This window comes from Balaenoptera musculus, chromosome 2, assembly GCF_009873245.2.
Source record: "Balaenoptera musculus isolate JJ_BM4_2016_0621 chromosome 2, mBalMus1.pri.v3, whole genome shotgun sequence".
NCBI lineage: Eukaryota > Metazoa > Chordata > Mammalia > Artiodactyla > Balaenopteridae > Balaenoptera > Balaenoptera musculus.
The window spans coordinates 121342646-121362644 of record NC_045786.1 but is presented as its reverse complement, the minus strand read 5'-3'; the positions used below and the strand labels follow the sequence as shown (position 1 = coordinate 121362644).

Below are 19999 nucleotides of genomic sequence, written 5' to 3'. Positions count from 1 at the left end.
GTAAAATGTCTTGTAAAAAATGAGTGTGTGTGTCTGTATGTGTGTGTATGCGTGTGTGTATCCTGGGGGTAAAGGTCAGCAGGGAAACCCTAGTTTTAACCTCTTGGGTAATAGCTTCCCTGCATTGGCTCCTCAGACAAAACCATAAATTAATATGTGAACCTATGTGTTCTCCTATTGGGCAAAATTATTCAAACAACAACACAGCAGCAGAAGGGTAAGAAGAAAAATCTCAAAACTGAGAAACCTCAGTTAATTTTTCTTTATTGGCATGCTTACAGAGAGACACTGAATCTTAAAAATGAACTTATGAAATTTACTAACCTTTTGTATGCTTATAATGTCTTGGATGTTCCTTATTTTGTATTTTTAAAACACTAGGTGAAATGTCATGTGACCTATCATCTTCAAAATCACCACATCCAAACCCATAGTTCACACGTTGACCAATTATGCTTACATTGGATGTTGTAATCCCTATAAAATAAATAAAATACATAAAAATATTCATTTGAATGATGTAATACCATAGGTACATATCTCACCTCTAAATCTATCTTGGCTTCTAACCTTTTAAAAAGGTTCAATAACATAATATTAAAAATTATAACATTACAGTAATTTTTAAAAGTTTTATCTTATTTTAAATTTTTATAATACTTTTTTACCTTACTAGCAGATCAGAACATTTATTATAAGGCATACTATCACATTTTATAAAAGAGGCTTTAAAATTACAATGAAATACAAAATTCAATGTTTGAAAGAGATAATCAAACACATATATTTTTAAAACATGACAGGCATTTAATGTTTAAACAACATCTTACACTTTACAGCAAAACAGAATTTTTTTAAATCTAGAATTTTTAAACTGCTTCCTGAGAGAGGCCTATATTCTCCATTTCTCTCTTTTCTCCCACTCTCATGGTCTGGCTTGTGAGGCAATAAACTGTATAGGAAAGGAGCTCAGAATCTGAAATTATGCTTCCTGGCTTTAAATCATAGCACTGCCACTTAAATTGCTGACAGAAGCTGGTCAAGACACTTAACCTTATTTGTAAAATGGGGATAATAGTAGTAGCTCTTCCAGAACCTCTGTGAGGACTGAATGAAGAAAATGTAAAGGGGTTAGTACAGGGACTAGTGTACCATAAATATACAAATGTTATATTCCTAGTTAAAAATAAAACAAATCAAACCCTAATGTAGGCCTCCTTTTAATAAATACCTAAAATTTTAATCTATATTTGAATGTTTAAACTGAACACCCCATACTAATACTTTGCAGCTGTTAAAACCACAAAACTACTAAATGGAAAATCCTAGGCAATATATATTTAAGTCACCATCCATTTTTATGTATAGCTGCCATGTAAACCATTAAGTAATAACAATAAAATATAATTTGTTTTTAATACTGTTGAGGGTATTTTAATAAAAACAGGACAGCAGGGAGACGAGGTGCCTGGTGGCCGCTGGGCTAGAGAGTACTGCAGAGTATAGGGCACTAAGTCAGATTCATTGAGAAAGATTTAAAAAATATCTGCTATTAAATGACAGAGACCTTCTGGGAGTAACATGGATATCTTTCTAAATTCTTCTTAATTTTGATAGTTAATTCATAAAGTAAGCCTCATAAAGATATTGGCTTTGGATGGAAATGCTTTCTACTAATAGTTGATACTAACGTAAAGCTACAGGAAAATAGTTTGCTAAAACAACATTCAGGAATTTCAGCACAATGTGCTATAGTAGGTTGTAGTGGAATCTATGTGGAAATCTTTATTGGAAATGCTGATGTGAAGACAGAATGAATTTATAATTTTTATGTAATTATTTTTGTTTTTATCTTCAGGTAGTCCTTATTCTGAGCATTATCATTTTTATGTTTCACCAATTAAACAACAATAAACTTGTAGAAATCACTTGCTTACTGAAAACAAACAAACCCTATCCCAAACAAACAAAAAATGTAAACCCAAATTTATAAAATCCTAAACCATTAGCAACTTAACATTTTGGAAGCATATTAAATTTAACCAAGAATATCTTACAGTAAATACAATAATAGTGTTTCTAAAACTTGATCTTAGAAATACCTAACTTATTTGTTAAAAATGCAGATTTCTAACTCTGAAGATTGATTCAGTAGGTATAAGGTGAGGCCCCAAAACCCATATGTTATATGCATTCCTAGTGATTCCTAGGATTAGGCAAGTTTGAGAAACACTGACTATTAAACAAGTTTGGGAAACATGGAACATCGCATACAGAAGCGAGTATTACTGTAACACCTATCACTCCACTAAAATTTAAATGACTCACAAGGTCATACAACTAGGGTCAGAGGGAAACTCAAATCTCGGTTTTCTAAATCTGCCCTTTTCTAATTCCAAGAATATTCTTCCAAAAGAGGGTTCCATTTTTATAAATTAGATACAATCTGGCAACAAAGTGTCTCTTCAAACTTATACAATTATTTTTAAAGTAATAAATAATTTATTAGGATAATCAGCCTTAAAAAAGAATTAAAGAATAAGTTTATGTATTATATTTCTTTGGGTCTTCCCCTTTAGGAGAACAAATACACACCAAGTGCCCACTATGTACTAGGTGCTTTATATATGTTATATACTTAGATCTTCACTACCCTTCTCAAGGTTTACATCATCAGATGAGGGAACTAGTTTCAAAGCAATTAAGTAACTTGCACAGAGCAAGAATATGATTATTAAAATATCAAACTGGGATTCCAGCTGGGGTCTTTCAGACTCCAAAGCACATATACATTGCCTTCCTGTGCCTAGTAGAATAACTATCTCTTAGTCTAACACATAAGCTTTGTGGAAGCCAGTATACCAGACACACATAGTTGAGTTGGGCTTTTATAATTATGACAGGCACTTGTTGGCAATCAGGGGTGAATAATCTCTGGGGATCAAGAATCTGAAAGTCCAAAAAAGTAAAATAATTGCAATACCACTATAAAAATGTCAGTGCAAAATGTAATGATATTACAAAAGAGGTAATAACAATTTTATTTGTGAATTGGGACGGCTTCCCAGAGAAAGCAACTGAGTTGTTTTCACAGCTGAATGGGGTGTGGTGTGGATTTCAGAGTTCATCCAGAAGAAACAGTATGTGCAACTGCAAAGAGATAGGAAATGGTACTGAAGGTGGTCTGATTTAAATGGATCACAACATACAAAGCAGGAAATGAAAATGAAGCTGGAGATGTCTGCACGGCTCTGATCAAAGAAGAATGCTCTGAATAAATTTAGGCTGGGCAATATAGTCAGTTTTGCATTATGGGAAAGGGATTGTAAGTGGACGAGACTGAAGCTGGAGAGAAATGTTAGGCGGCTAGGTAAAAAATGAGTAAGAGTGATAGTGGGAATTAAAAAGAGATGAAATTAAGATATATTTAGGAGGAAGAAATTTAAAATCTTAGCAAACAGTTAGATACACACACAGCTTTTTAGGAAAGTAATTATAAGGTAAACCTTAAGGTTGTTATGACTTTCACAATGAGATCATGGGAAAATAAATATCATATTCCAACTTGCTACAATTAATTCATAATTCAATAGTTTTACAAATCATAAAGAACATATAGTTCCCATCCTAAATTGATCAGAATTCAAATATTTTTCTAATTTATTACCTATACCTGAATCTATTTTCTAAGAACTGCTGTTATAAATTAGTGATTTCCAGGTTAGTTTGCAAAATGCTTAACACAAGATATTTACACTAGTTAGATATTATTTGTAAAAGAAATTGTCTTTTGTGGCCCCCGGTGGTTTCTAAACTATGCTGCACTTTAGAATCACCTAGAGAGTTCTCAAAAACTTTGATGGCCAGGTCACATTCTGTATCAATTAAATCAAAATGTCCTGGTGTGGGAGCCAGAACGGGTAACTTATGGGTTTAAAGGGGTATCAGTTATTCAGGTAAGTATTTTTTCTTCCAAGAATAATAAGTATTCTTGCCAAAATGGCCTTTTAAGGAGTTAAAAAGATGGTTAGCCTTAATTAGTAATTACAAAAATTCTAAATCTAAAATACATTTGCCATCATTTTTTAATCATTTAAAAATCATACTTTCTATAAAACATATTTATAAAACAGTCATAGAATACCTGCACTGGGGCTTTGTTCAGCTACCTGAGAGTTCTTATTCTTTGCAGAAGAAAGTCTTGTTAGACAATGTTTTGATCCAAATGTTGGAAATATGTCTGACCTACAATGAAACAAAGTAATTTCAATAAACATTGAAGATCTAGAGCTATTCAGCATTCTTATATCAAACATTCTCTATACTTTAATTAACTCACTAAACTTTGATAGTGAGGCAGCAACAAGTATGATAAACTATGGCTAAGAATATTTCTTATTGGTATTCCTATTTCACCTTTTGAACTTCCAACCTTTTCAACATATGGTCAATCCTTAATTATTCAGGAGAGGATTACCAAAGGAAATGAAGACACTTCAATTTGTGCTGTTTAATCTTTCTTTGGGTAAGGGGAAAAAAAAAAAACCTGACCCAAAGACAGTCCATTCCAGAACTAAGCCAAATGATTCTAATCATCTAGTATATTACCTACCTTCATATATAATATAAAAATAGGGACTTAATAATATTATAAGTAAGAGATCAGCAACAAGTGAGTTTTAGCAAATGCCGCTTTCTTCGTGGACTATTTTTTGCTATACTTTCTTGACTTCATAAAGGCCTACAGGCCTTGTTCCACAAAGAAAGTAAACTGAAGAATATTAAGTCTGTACATAAAGGGAACTGTTTAAAATCAGTAAGAGCTAAAATGCCAATAAGTCAGTGATGGATATTATTAAGAAGAGATTTTACAAAGGAGTACAATTCTTAGTAGTTGGGTAGGCATATTTGTTAATTGGCCTAGTGAGAAATCAATGTTAAATATTTTAAAAGAGTAATTTCTCTAGACTAGATGACTGTCAATTTACATTTATATTGAGTGTATTTGACTTAGATGAAAGAAAATACTTCAGTCTCTAGAAAAGTGGTTCTCAATGATTTTTCCTTCCCAACCCACGTAAGGATGAAAGCCCTGCAGAAGTAGTAGTGACTTTCTTTGGCCATGATTCTTAAGGCAGGATGTAAGCGGGTTGAGAATAATTGCTCTTAAACTAATAAAATAAAATGTGGAAATGCTAAATTCATTAAAGATAATTCAGTCCATAAATGAGGGTATACTGAACTCTTTTCTCAAGGAGTTCAATATCTGAAGAGAATAACTCTATGAAACAATATTGCGAATAGTGAATTCTAAATGTTGTATCAACAATATAAAATGAACTTTTCTTCCCAGTTGCGTTCCAGATTACTTACAGAACCTTGAAACTGTAAGAGTATGTAACATAAAATTTCACATTCATGTAAGATAAAGGAAAAACTTTAGGTCTAAGAGATAAATGTATATATTTTAAATGTCTGGTAACTTAATGTAAACATAATTACTTCACCAGCCCACGTAGCCATTCCAAATTCATTTTGTAAATATATTGCATTATTCTACATAGGTAATTACAACAAAGGAATTTCCAGTAAGAAAAAATTTCCAACTGCAAAATAAGCTGCTGTTTCAGCTAAAAAATGTGGGGAAGGAAATCATGGAATGAGACAAACCTCTCACAATGGGACACAAAAATTTGGTTTAATTCTATGAACTGCTGAAATAAAACACCCTTTTACATTAATGTTCACAGAACATCATCTCTCCTTGGATTATGTAATCTCTACCTATTAGAGGTTCTAGTTCACTTAAGTAAAAATAATTTAAATTTAATTTTAAATATTTACCTCTATATGTAAACATGGTATGGATAAAATCAAAGGAAAATGAAATTAAACAGACTGACAACACCAAAGGTTAATAAGGATGTGAAACAACTGGAACTCTCATACATTGCTGACAGGAGTACAAAATTGCACAAGCATCTTAGAAAACTGCTTAGCACTTATTTAAAAAGTTAAATGTCCATCTACCCAAGACCTAGTAATTCTACTCCTAGGTTTTTTGTCTAAAATAAAGAGGAATACACCTGAAACTAACACAACATTGCAAATCAACTATAGTCCAATATAAAATAAAAAATAAAAATTTAATAATAAATAAAATAAAATACAATAAAGAGGGAAAGGATTCCCCAAAATTCTAGAATAGGGTCACAGAGATTTTCAGAAATCAAGGTAGGATCACTGTTTAAGATTTAAACGTTATTGAGGTAACCTGGAAAAGTTTGTCGAATTGCTATGCTGTCAGTATGGGGTGACCAGGACTCTAATTCTAGCACTGCTGCGGTAAGGAAACTACTGAGAGGGCTGCAAAAGCTACTGCATGGAGTCCTAAATTCCCACAAGATAATGGAATAACAAAATATAAGAAATAGTTGGGTAATGGCTGGGTGGAATTTATCCACTGATTAGAGGAAATTGGTGCTGAGTTTTAAACGAAAATTATTAAACGAAAACAGCAATATCAGCTACTGGTCAATCGCCAAAGAGTCAATGATACAGAAAAGAGCTAAAGGACAAGGAATATTAGGATACATCTTAGATAGGCATAAGAATAAGTGGGGCTTTGAGACTAGGATTTATATTAATTTAGTTGGGGTTGTGTTCTGTCTCTCCACCACCACCCCAAACCAAAGCCAACCAAGGTAATATCTGTAAATTTTCTGTTGTCTTTTAAATGTATTTCAACGTTTCAAAAACTAGAAAATGGTCTTAAAGTTTTTTTTTTTTTTAAATATGATATTAGAGCTTCAGACTACAAATTACAGATCAGAATTCATTTAGCATGTCAAAAAATAAAATACATTATTCTCTTCCCCTGGGGAGTTGTCGACAGAGAAGAAGTCAAAGATTCTTGGCTGTAAACTCCACTTTCACTGTAAAAGCTGATGTTTGGAGAGGAAGATCGAGATGGAGAGTCCACAGTCAAGTCGAGCTTAATTGCAGAATCAGGGCTTTCAAGATCAGAAGTACTGCCACTCAGTTTTGCTCTTTTCTTAGCTGCACTATTACGAAGGGACCTAAGAGAGCTCTGCATCTGAAAAAAATTAAAACAATTAACTTTACAAAATAATTATATAAGTAAAAGTTATCCTTAGATTTCAAACTCCAATAACTATACCTAGCTAGCCACTCTTCAATCCAATACTAACAAGAGGGATGTTAACATATTTGTACATAGTATAAATACAGATTTCATCACTCAGGTATTTATTTATAAACAACCTCCTAGGTTATAAGTTCCTTAAGAGGAAGGATCTCAAGATATTATTCACCATGGTATTTCCAGCACTGGGTACAATGACCAATATATTGTAAAAATTCATTCACAGGTGAATCACTGAATCAGATGGTAGCACAGTTGAAGTCACAGAGGTCCATCTAACCTTAGGTCAATAGTGTGCTGATGTGGCTATTTAGAAGCTCTATGAGAAGGTCAGCAAAAAGTAATCAGCTTTCTAAATTTGAAGTTTACATCAAGCTTGCCAGTGTTAGAGTTCAGAGAATAATAGATCATTGTATGTAACTTCTGAAGACAAGTATTTATAGAAATGCAGAGTAGAAATCTTTATCACATATATATTAAGTTTGGGAATAGAGCCTTGAACAAATTAAGGAACTCAGAAATATACATAAGCTGTGTTTTGTTTATATTTTGATTATAACAATTGTAATAGTTGATTCAATAGTACAGCCACTTGCCTAGTAAATCCTTGGAAGGTTGAATATCCAAAAACATTAGTATCTACCTATATTTACTAATAATTATAAAAAAGAAATTACCCTTTCAATTACCCACTAAAAGGACTATTTTTAAGTTATCATAAAAAACAATATGTAGGATCAGATGAAATTTATGAGTTACACAGGAAAATGCCTCTTCTGTAAGTTTGTTTCCTGTAAATAAATTCCCTTCATAGTACCACTGGACTATAACTGCAAAAACAAAAGCAAAAAGAAAAAAACAAGAAAAGATTTTACAAGCAATTAGAAGCTGGAATGACTAATTAATTCATTAAGAACCAATTTTGATTCTTTATAAGTTAGTTTTCCACATGCTTAATGTTAAAGAAATGCTTTTTAAATGAATATGCATTAATTTTTTTTGAGCAAACTATCAGTACACGATGCCTTACGTCTTAAAAACAGGCTAAAATAAGACCACAAAATATCATCATTGGGTGTTTCAGTTTACATATTTAATGTAAAACACTTTTCAACCTGACATCAGGCAAACTGAAATGATAAAAAGGAAGCATCTGTGGAAATAGTGCTCTGAATCTAAAGTAACATAGCAGCCACATCCCTCCTCTGGCATAATTAATATGCGGAGTTATCATATTGGCAATACATTTTTATAGTATAAATGGAGTGATCTAGGATTCAAAGATGAAAATACAATATGATGTCAATTTCATAAAGATAAATAAATTTGCATGTATGCACAAGGGACATGCCCAAGAATGTTTACTGCAGCATAGTTTGCAATAGCAAAAGACTAGAAATAAGCCAAAATCAATTATATGAATACATTATAAATATATCAAAATACTACTATATCAATATAAAAAGTACATAAATACATAAAACACAAACTAATGGTAACAGTGGTGCCTCTGGTGAAGAGGAAAGAGAAACTGGATTAGGGAGGGAACTATGTTATGTTTCATTTATTAAAAAAGTAGGAAACAAATATGACAAATTGTTCATTTGGGAGGGGTTAGTGCATGGGTATATTGCTATATTATCTGTACTTTTAATTTGAAAAGGAATAATATATGCACAGAATACTGGAAGGAAAGACATTAGAGTGATAATGATAAATTATTCTGGGTAGTGGAATTTGGTGTGATGAATTTTCTTCTTAATACTTCACTATAGTTTCCACGTTTTCTATTGTGAACATAAAATATTTTTACAAATAAGACACCACGTTATGGGATAAAAAGTACTTGATTTTTCCTTAAATAACAACTATTATTTATAGACAATTACAAGCGTTTAAAAATTACTGAAAATATTTGGTTCTAACCTCTTCTTGATCCAAATCTTTATCCCTGATATTTAATTCTGAAAGATCAATTGAAAGACTATCTTTTTCACTCTTCCAAATGTCATCTGGCTCTTTCTTTTTGGGTCCCACTGTGCTTAAATCAGCTTTATCAGGCAAAAGGCTGATACCCCGTGGTATGGGAGGTACAGGCTTGGTCCCATTTAAGCCTCGTCGGGAAGATGGTGATCTCACCAAGGCAGGTGTAAGTTGAATTGGAGAAGGTTTCTCTTGAGAATTTTCTCCTGCATGAAAAAGACATATTGTACTCTTTTTTTTTTTTCAACTTCAAGTTGAAAAACAGTAATCAATAGCATTAAAATCACAAGTGTTTAGAATTAGGTGTTTTTAAATTAAAAGGCACATTATATTTTACTAGAAATAAAGATTGCTACTTAAGATGAGATAAAAATATCAGTGTCCCCTAACAAATATAACAAAAATGGACCACCCAAAATCCTTTCATATCAAATAAAAATATTATATACCAAGTGAATCTTTTTTTTTTTCCAGCTGCGCCGCATGGCTTGTGACATCTTAATTCCCTGACCAAGGACTGCACCCGCGCCCTTGGCAGTGAAAGCACGGAGTCCTAACCACTGGACCTCCAGGGAATTCCGTGAAATTTCTTCATACACATCATCATGATTAATACTTGTAAAGTCCGTAATAAGCTAGAAGGGTTAATTATCTGGCTTGATATAACTATGCAAGCAACACTTGAATGACTACTATGTGCAAAGCAGTAATACTGGGCACTAGGGAGAACAAGTTGAATAATGTCTCAGCTTTCAATACAACATCTGATTTTGGAGGAAAGACAAATACAGAAATAAATTAAAGAAGAGAATGAAGACTCAGTGCTAAGAGAAAGTAATAAAATCGGCTGACTATGCAATAAATTGACCTTATGGTTATAAACTGGAACATTTGTGTTGTAGGATAGTTTAAAGGTGAAATATCTGACCTCAGGGGCTAGGGATAGGAAAGCATTTGGGACATGGGGCTTGCCTTTAATAGACTTTTTATTTTGAGACTGACTCTGTCTTAAATAAGCTAACATGCTAATTTTATGATTTTGGAGTGGGCTATTGTTAAGAAAAGAATATTTTAGTTAATAACAAGTAGTAGAAAAACCATCAAAATAATTGTAACAGAGAGTAAATAGTCAATAAATGTTGTATAAATACTAGACATTACAGTAAATATATGAATGATATTTTATATTTGTAAAGCTAAAACTTGTTAGTAGGCTCTCAGGCTGTTCATGTTCATGTACATTATAAAGCATTATTATTTGTTTAGTTCCGAAAAAGGATTTTGAAGTGGCAATATAAGAAAAAAAAGAAATGAGAATTTCAATTGAATTTTATATTACACATTTGATCTATTTAACATTCTGTTAAATATTTTCTTAAATATTTACTAATTCAGAGAAATAAAATGCAATTTACCAGCTTTTAAAGATCTAACAACCCAAACTTCAAAGTAATTATTCGAACATATAAATAAATTTGAACAAAGTATTAATTTTTACCATCATGTATACCTGTAGGATCAGACGACTTTTGGCTGACAAGCTTTTTCTGCGGACTTGGCTTTGAAACTCCTTCAAAGCTTTTAAGAGGCCAGGAATTTGAGAAATTAACGGAATTATCTTGGGACTTCTTTGGAGATACAGTAAGAGACGTGTGCTTTGGACTAGTTCGAGGTGATGAGAGAGGACAGGATGGAAGAATGAAGCCTCCTGAACTTGGATTTGGACGAGAGTATGATGAAGTACGTTCTCTCTGACTACCAAATGTTTGCTGTGTCTTACTGCCAAAATTTAGGCTAGCATTAACTGTAATGAAACAAAAGAGAATGTAATTTATTTATACACATCTTCTAAAAGTTTAAAGTTTTTTTGCTTTTCACATTCAGGTTTTTAATCCCATCTGGCATTTATATTTTTGTACGATGTGAGGTAAAGACCTAATTTAACTTTCTGCTATATAGATAGTCCAGTTTTCCCAGTGCCACTTTTTGAGCCACGCATTGTTTCTCTTTCATCTATAAATCTCCCATATGTATATTTAGGTCTATTCTTAGGTGCTTCTTATTGGTTGCCTTAGTCTTTTTGTCTGTTCTTGCACTAGCACCACAATGTTTTATTTATTTATTTTTAATATTTATTTATTTATTTATGGCTGTGTTGGGTCTTCGTTTCTGTGTGAGGGCTTTCTCTAGTTGTGGCAAGTGGGGACCACTTTTCATCGCGGTGCGCGGGCCTCTCATTATCACGGCCTCTCTTGTTGTGGAGCACAGGCTCCAGACACGCAGGCTCAGTAGCTGTGGCGCACGGGCTTAGTTGCTCTGCGGCATGTGGGATCTTCCCAGACCAGGGCTCGAACCCGTGTCCCCTGCATTGACAGGCAGATTCTCAACCACTGCGCCACCAGGGAAGCCCCCACAATGTTTTATTTATCATCACGCTGATAGGATGAGTCTCCTTCCATTTTTTTTCCAGTTTTATTGAGAGATGGTTGACATACATTACTGTATAAGTTTAAGGCACACACCATGATGGTTTGATATATATATATATATATATATATATATACACATTGTGAAATGATTACCAAAATAGGTTCAGCTAACATCTATCTTCTGACATGGATACAATAAAAAGAAGAGAAAAAAGGAAAAAAAAATTTCTCTTTGTGATGAGAACACTTAGGATTTATTCTCGTAACAACTTTTATGTATGCCACACAGCAGTGTTAACTATAGTAATCATGTTGTCTCCTTCCATTTTGATCTTCTTTAGAATTATCTAGGCCATTCTTGGTCCTCCATTCTTTCAAATGAATTTCAGGATTAGCCTGTCAGGTTCCATAAAAGATCCTGTTGAGATTTTGACAGAAATGACACTGAGTCTCCTTGTTTAAAAATATAGGATCTCTTTTAATTTATTCAGGCTTTCTTTTATGTCTCTCAAAAAAGTAGTTTAGTTTTCGTAATAAATGGTATGCAAATCTTCTGTTAGATTTCCAGATACTTACACATTCTGTTGATACTGTAATCTTTCCTAAAAACTACATTTTCTGAATGTTGCTGGTGTCTGGGAGCTTTACTGACCTTTCCTTTCAGGTTTTATATTTGCAACCTTGCTAAATTATTTATTATTTTAATAGTTTTCTGTATATCCTTTTGGATTTTCTACACAGATAATTAATCCAATAATGGTAATAATGATAATGATGAAGACCATGATGACAATGATGAGAGCTAATATTTATTGAGCTAATGTTTATGTGCCAGGTGGTGTTCCAAGTACTTTATATGTATTAACTAATTTAATCCTCACAACAATTTTGTGGTGTTGGTACTATTCCTATTTTATACATTAAAAAAATGACAGAGTAAATTGCTAAAAATCACACACTAGGAAATTATAAAGCTGGGATATGAACTCAGGCACTCTGGCTCCCAAGCCTGTGCTTTTAACCACTACATTGTACCATGTTTTATCTGCTTAGAAAGGTATAATCTCCCAAGACTGAACCAGGAAGAAATAGAAAATATGAACAGACCAATTACCAGTACTGAAATTGAATCAGTAGTTTTAAAACTCCCAACAAACAAAACTCTGGTACCAGATGGCTTCACAGGTGAGTTCTATCAATTCACCTATCCTCAAACTATTCCACAAAATTACAGAGGAAGGAACACTGCCAAACTCATTCTATGAGGACAGCATCACACTGATACCAAAACCAGACAAAGATGCCACAAAAAAAGAAAATTGCAGGCCAATATCACTGATGAACATAGATGTAAAAATCCTCAACAAAACACTAGCAAACAAAGTCCAACAATACATTAAAAGGATCCTACACCATGTTCAAGTGGGATTTATGCCAGGGATGCAAGGACTTTTCAATATCTGCAAATCAATCAATGTGATATGCCACATTAACAAATTGAAGAATAAAAACCTTATGATCATAGCAGTAGATGCAGAAACAGCTCTTGATAAAATTCAACATCCACTTATGATAAAACCTCTCCAGAAAGTGGGCATAGAGGAAACATACCTCAACCTAATGAAGGCCACATATGACAAACCCACAGCTAACATACTCAGTGGCAAAAAGCTGAAAGTATTTCCTAAGATCAGGAACAAGACACAGATGCCCACTCTTGCCATGTTTATTCAACACAGTTTTCAAAGTCCTAGCCACAGCCATCAGAGAAGAAAAAGAAATAAAAGAATCCAAATTGGAAAGGAAGAAGTAAAACTGTCACTGTTTGCAGATGACATGATACTATACACAGAAAATCCTAGAGACACTACCAGAAAACTACTAGTGCTCATCAATGAATTCAGTAAAGTTGCAAGATACAAAATATACAGAAATCTGTTGCATTTCTATACAATAACAACAAACTATCAGGGAATTCCCTGGTGCTCCAGTGGTTAGGACTCTACGCTTTCACCGCCAAGGGCCTGGGTTCAATCCCTGGTTGGGGAAGTAAGATCCCTCGAGCCGTGTGGCACAGCCAAAAAACAAACATGAAAAAACTATCAGAAAGAGAAATTAAGGGGCTTTCCTGGTGGTGCAGTGTGTAGGAGTCCGCCTGCCAATGCAGGGGAAATGGGTTCGAGCCCTGGTCCGGGAAGATCCCACATGCCGCGGAGCAGCTAAGTCCGTGCGCCACAACTACTGAGCCTGTGCTCTAGGGCCCACGAGCCACAACTACTGAGCCTGTGTGCCACAACTACTGAAGCCCACGTGCCTGGGGCCCATGCTCCACAACAAGAGAGGCCACCACAATGAGAAGCCCATGCACTGCAACGAAGAGTAGCCCCCACTAGCTGCAACTAGAGAAGGCCCGTGTGCACAATGGAGACCCAATGCAGCCAAAAATAAATAAATGAATAAATAAATTTTAAAAAAAAGAAAGAGAAATTAAGGAAACAATCCCATTTACCATTGCAGCAAAAAGAATAAAATACCTAGGAATAAACCTACCCAAGGAGGTAAAAGGCTGATACTTGGAAAACGATAAGACACTAATGAAAGAAATTGAAGATGGCACAAACAGATGAAAAGATATACTGTGTTCTTGGATTGAAAGAATCAACATTGTTAAAATGACCATACTACCCAAGGCAATCTACAGATTCAGGGCAATGCCTATCAACATACCAACGGTATTTTTCATAGAACTAGAACAAAAAATTTTTTAAATTTCTATGGAAGCACAAAAGATCCCGAATAGCCAAAACAATTTTGAGAGAGAAGAACAGAGCTGGAGGAATCACAATCCCTGATTTCAGACTACATGGTCTGAAACAGTATGGCACTGGCACAAAAACAGACACACAGATCAATGGAACAAGATAAAGAGCCCAGAAATAAATTCATGCACTTATGGTCAATTAATCCACAATAAAGGAGGCAAGAATAAACAATGGAGAAAAGACAATCTCTTCAAATAAGTACTGCTAGGAAAACTGGACAGTTACATGCAAAAGAATGAAATTAGAACATTTCTCTAACATCATATACAAAACATAGACTCAAAATGGATGAAAGACCTAAATGTAAGACCGGATACTATAAAACTCCTAAAGGAAAATATAGGCAGAACACTCTTTGACACAAATCGCTGCAGTATTTTTTTGGATCCAACTCCTAAAGTAAAGGAAATAAAAGCAAAAATAAACAAATGAGACCCAATTAAACTTAAAAGCTTTTATACAGCAAAGGAAACCATCAACAAAACGAAAAGACAACATACTAAATGGGAACAAATATTTGCAAATGATATGACTGATAAAGGATTAATATCCAAGCATATAAACAGCTCATACAACTCAACACCAAAAAAACAAACAACCCGATTAAAAAATAGGCAGAAAAACTGAATAGACATTCTTCCAAAGAGGAAATGCAGATGGCCAACAGGCACGTGAAAAGACGTTCAACATTGCTAATCATCAGGGAAAGGAAATGCAAATCAAAACCACAAGGAGATAGGTATCACCTCACACCTGTCAGAATGGCTATCATCAAAAAGAACACAAATAACAAATGTTGGCAAGGATGTGGAGAAAGGGGAACCCTCAGACAGTGTTGGTAGGAATGTAAATTGGTGCAGCCACTGTGGAAAACAGTACAGAGGTTTCTCAAAAAATTACAAATAGAACTACAATATGACCCAACAATTCCACTCCTGGGTATATATCCGAAAAAAACCCAAAAACTCTAATTTGAAAAGATACATGCACCCCAATGTTCACAGCAACATCATTTACAATAGCTGAGATACGGAAGCAACCGAAGTGTCCATCAACAGATGAATGGATAAAGAAGATGTGGTATATATCTACAATGGAATACTACTCAGCCACAAAACAGAATAAAATTTTGCCATTTGTAGCAACATGGATGGACTTGGAGGCTATTATGCTAAGTGAAATAAGTCAGACAGAGAAAGATAAATACTGTGTGATATCACTTACATTTGAATCTAAAAAATACAACAAACTAGTGAAGGTAACAATAAAGAAGCAGACTCACAGATATAGAGAACAAACTAATGGTCACCAGTGGGGAGAGGGACGGGGGGGGAGGGGCAATATAAGCGTAGGGGGTTAAGAGATACAAACTATTATGTATAAAATAAGCTACAAGGATATATTGTACAATGCAAGGAATATAGCCAATATTTTATAGCTATAAATGGAATATAACCTTTAAAAGTTGTGAACCACTATATTGTACACCTGTTTCTTACATAATATTGTATTGGGTTGGCCAAAAAGTTTGTTTGGTTAATGAATATGCTAGTCAATAAAGTTCTTGGTGAAAATGAAAAATGTGTCTTTTATTTTTACTTAAAACCGAATGAACTTTTTGGCCAACCTAATAAATCAACTATACTTCAATTTAAAAAGTCTATTTGTACTCTTTTAGGGGTTCCCTCAAATTTTCCTTAAATTTTTTTGAAGACTTTCTAAGACAACAGACCTAGCTTATGTATATAACAAATAAAACATTTTTCTTAAGACTTAAATGACTATGTATATCATATATCATTTACTTTTAATTCATATCTGACATGCTTAGGACCTCTACTTCTACCTAAATCTTATTGGAGACTTAAGTGGTCACAAATTTACATACACAACCTACTAGTAAGTTAAACCTTGACCTTAGAAAAACATGATATTCCTTTAGTAGCTGCTCTAACAAGTATTCTGAGAGGTTATAAAAACCAGAGCTACTATGAAGATCTGATTAAACACTGAGAGTGGAAGTACTCTACAAAAGTAATGTAATCATTCAGGGATATCCAAAACAGGAAGAGGCTAAGCAACACAGAGAAGCCTCTCTGTTTCTACTAATCACCAGTCACAAAGGTATCTCGTCAAGATTTGGGAAAAAAACCTATATCATTAAGAAAGATAAACTATTTTACTGGGAATAACACCATAAAGAAAAACTTTATGGAGTCATGTGGCCCTTTGGTGTGGGTGGAGGAAAGGATGGCTAAAGTGTAAGTGCTATACTATTAACTAAATCTTCACTAATTTCTAATGAGCATTATTTTTTCATCAACAAATAAAGACAGAAGTACAACCCTATCACTCAAAAAATTTTAGTAAAGGATATACAACAAAATCAAAATATCTCTAGAAATATTTGATTTGATCTTACTACTAAATAATAATTGATATAGCTATTAATTAGCATAAAAATTGAAGAAACATCTTCATATCCAAAATTCATATGACTGACAGCCAGCCTCAAACCCTCCCTTTTGTTCTATATCTTATATATATGTAAGATATCTGAAATGATAGCTGGTCAGGAAGTTATGATTCCTAACTATGGTTCCTAACAGGAGACATAATAAATTGTTTAAAATTTAAAACTGTTATGGAAAATAACTGTCTTCTGCTAACATAGTAATCCTTAATGGATAATTTTATTTTCGATTACTTGGTATTAAAATGCTCATCTCTACCATGAGTTTCTAAGCTCTCTAATTTTAATTAGTCATATATATATATATATATATATCAAGATTACTAAATCTAACATTTTAGGATAACAGTTATAAAAAATTTGATTAAAAGTTTTTTAAAAAATACAACATCCTTTTCTTTTCTGTAATGAGTATAATTACCCAAAATAACACATAAGGTAGATTTGGAAACCCCACATAATAATTATAAATCATCTGTATCCAAATAAAGTTGGAACTTAAACCTTTACCTTGATGACTGTTAGTTGTCCCCAGGTACTGTAAGTCAGAATCCACACTGCCAGTTTTACCACATATCTGTGAAAATCCAAGTTGTCCACGTTCCCCAGAAAGATTTGTCTGATGAGTCCCAGTGGTGCCTTTGGAAGGAAGGAGGAGAAAAACATAAAATCAAAAGTTAATTTTATTTCATGAACACATCTAATTTCACAAATGTTGGTGTCATTTGTGTGGGAATGAATACAGGAGTATATATACAGTGAGCCATGCAGGCAAGAAAGGGATAAAGCTTTTGCTATTGGCAGATCTGATTAGTGACAGGGGTTAAAGGACAGAAGACAGACTGGTAAAGTACAGAGAAACGAAAAATATATCGAAAAATATGTACAAAGGCAGTTTCTTCCTACATGCTCCCTTCTCTCACCATGGAAGGTTTCTCCAGACCTGGCTTTCCTTCTTCCCAGTATTTGTAAGTACATTTACACTCTACCCAAAAAGGTCTACTGCAGGACTCTTCTTTCTTTCCTAACATGTAACACAGCATTTGCACAGTTTCCAAGCTTATCCAGGAATATTTCCCAGATCCCTTTCCCCCTCCTGTGGCTGGTTAAGGTTATTCCTGGGCAGGGGAATAAGTCTGAAGAAAAGAAGGTGATATTGACCTCTTTGGTATTTAGTTTATTCATCTATAAAATCCTTTGTATGTATTTCTAAAATTCTGATTTTTATAATTCCTTCTCTACGATTTCAAGCCCCTTTATCCTTCACGTACTGGACATCTTCTAAGTTAATTCTTACCTCCATGCTTCGGTTATACTTTCTCCTGAAATCTTGCCTCACTGCCAATCACAAACATTTCCCTTCTTTAAAATTCAGCTCAAGTCCAACCTCTTTCCTGGAGTTGTTGTAAACCACTTCCATACCTATGATCGTTTCCTTTCTTGAATCCCTATAGTACTTATAATTCATATCATTCAATCTATCATTAAATTACATGTTGCCTCAGTTATTTAAAATCTGTAAAATTAGGTAAGAACTTCTAGACGGTAAAAAAAACATGAGCCTTATAAAAATCCCAAGTAATGGCACAAGCATAACTGTATATATTCTTGCATTTCCTTTTGTCTATTAAATAAACATTCAACTACACAATCATTATAACACTTCATTTTTGTATGAAAATATTACGGAATTTTACTGTATAAAGGTCTATAAATTCTCCTAGGGTAACAATGTTTTCTAAATATTGTGTCTGAACTCATAGCAAACAAATTTCAATAACTGATACAATTTGGATCTTAAATAAAAAACAAACTCAATCTTTATCTTATACTCCCTTTTCCCTTCCTAACTGGTTTCGTTTTGTCAACACATTACCATTTTTCTAATTACCTGGGTACTAAGTCTTGAAATTTTTATTCCCCTTCTTTATTTTTTATATCCAGTCATATTTTCCTGATTATTCATTTCTATTCAATTTGTAAACAACCTTGTAACCCTAGCTTCTTTTTTTCCTTAACAGAAAAAAATCTCTATTAGCTCCCTATAGCTTATAAGTACAAGCTCAAATTTTTGAATCTAGCTAGCACACAAGGGTTCCCCACATCCCAATTTATCTTTGACCATCTAAAATGAATCTTACCTTTACACAGTGGCCAGAACGTCTCAAGCCCATTCCTAATGTGAGCCTTTGCTCTCTTCATACCTCCCTTCTAACATCTTAAATCATATATATCCCAAAAAGATGCAGTTCAAGTACTATCTCCTCTTTAATGCCTTTTCTATCTGATAAGGCCCATGATAGTGACCATGTTCTCTGAACTACGTAATATTTACTTTCTGTAACACTTACTTAGGCAATTAAACACCTTTCCAGTTGCTCTGGCCAAAAAACCTTAGAGCACTCTTGACTTCCCTCTCACACTCCTACACAACCCATCAGCAAATCATATCAACTGTACCCTTGACATATATTCAGAATCCAATCACTCTTCACTACGTTTACTGCTACACGGGTCGAAGCCTCCATCATCTCTAGCCTGGATTAAAACAGACTCCCTGTTTTCTCCCTTGCCTCCTTTAATCTATTTCAAATGTAACATCCAAAACAAGCCTGGAAAACAAGGCAACTGATGTTACTTCTTTCCTCAAAAATATTCCTCACTCAGAGTAAAAGCCAAAGTTCATTCGAAAGCCCATTAGGCCTTAAAATAAGAAGCCCTATTATCTCTTCAAGTTAATTTTCTACTCTTCCCCTTAACACCTTTCATTCCAGACTTACTAGCTTCTTTGATCTTTCTCAAACATGTCCCGTACTCTGCACTAACTGTTCCCTCTTCCTGGAACTATTTGCTGTTCTCTCTTGATATCTATGTGGTTTGCTTCAAATATTCCCTTCTGAATATGGCCTTCTTTCATCACTTTATTTAAAGTAGCCCCTCCTCTATATTCCTCTTTTCTGCTTATTTTTTTCCATAGCATTTATCACCATCTAACCTACTCTGTTTTGCATTTATTTAATGTTTGCTTTGCCCCAACTAGAATGAAAGACCCATTAGGCAGAAAGTTTTCCCTCTTTTGTTGACTGCTATATCCCTATTACCTAGAAAAGTACCTGCACATAGGATA

The 19999-nt window shown here is 33.8% G+C and overlaps 1 protein-coding gene across 3 annotated transcripts in view; it reads right to left on the bottom strand.

The window, feature by feature from the left end:
* TOGARAM1 (TOG array regulator of axonemal microtubules 1) overlaps positions 1–19999 on the bottom strand; it is a 79463-nt gene that overhangs the window by 42296 nt on the left and 17168 nt on the right. For 2 of the 3 annotated variants that reach the window (XM_036842246.1, XM_036842244.1), the window contains exons 3-8: positions 17383–17511; positions 10647–10952; positions 9092–9354; positions 6864–7096; positions 4145–4245; positions 325–477 (exon numbers count right to left, since the gene is read on the bottom strand). In XM_036842246.1, the coding sequence (XP_036698141.1) occupies positions 325–477; positions 4145–4245; positions 6864–7096; positions 9092–9354; positions 10647–10952; positions 17383–17511 (1185 nt within the window). The remainder of the gene's footprint in view (positions 1–324; positions 478–4144; positions 4246–6863; positions 7097–9091; positions 9355–10646; positions 10953–17382; positions 17512–19999) is intronic. The other variant, XM_036842245.1, reaches the window with a different exon arrangement.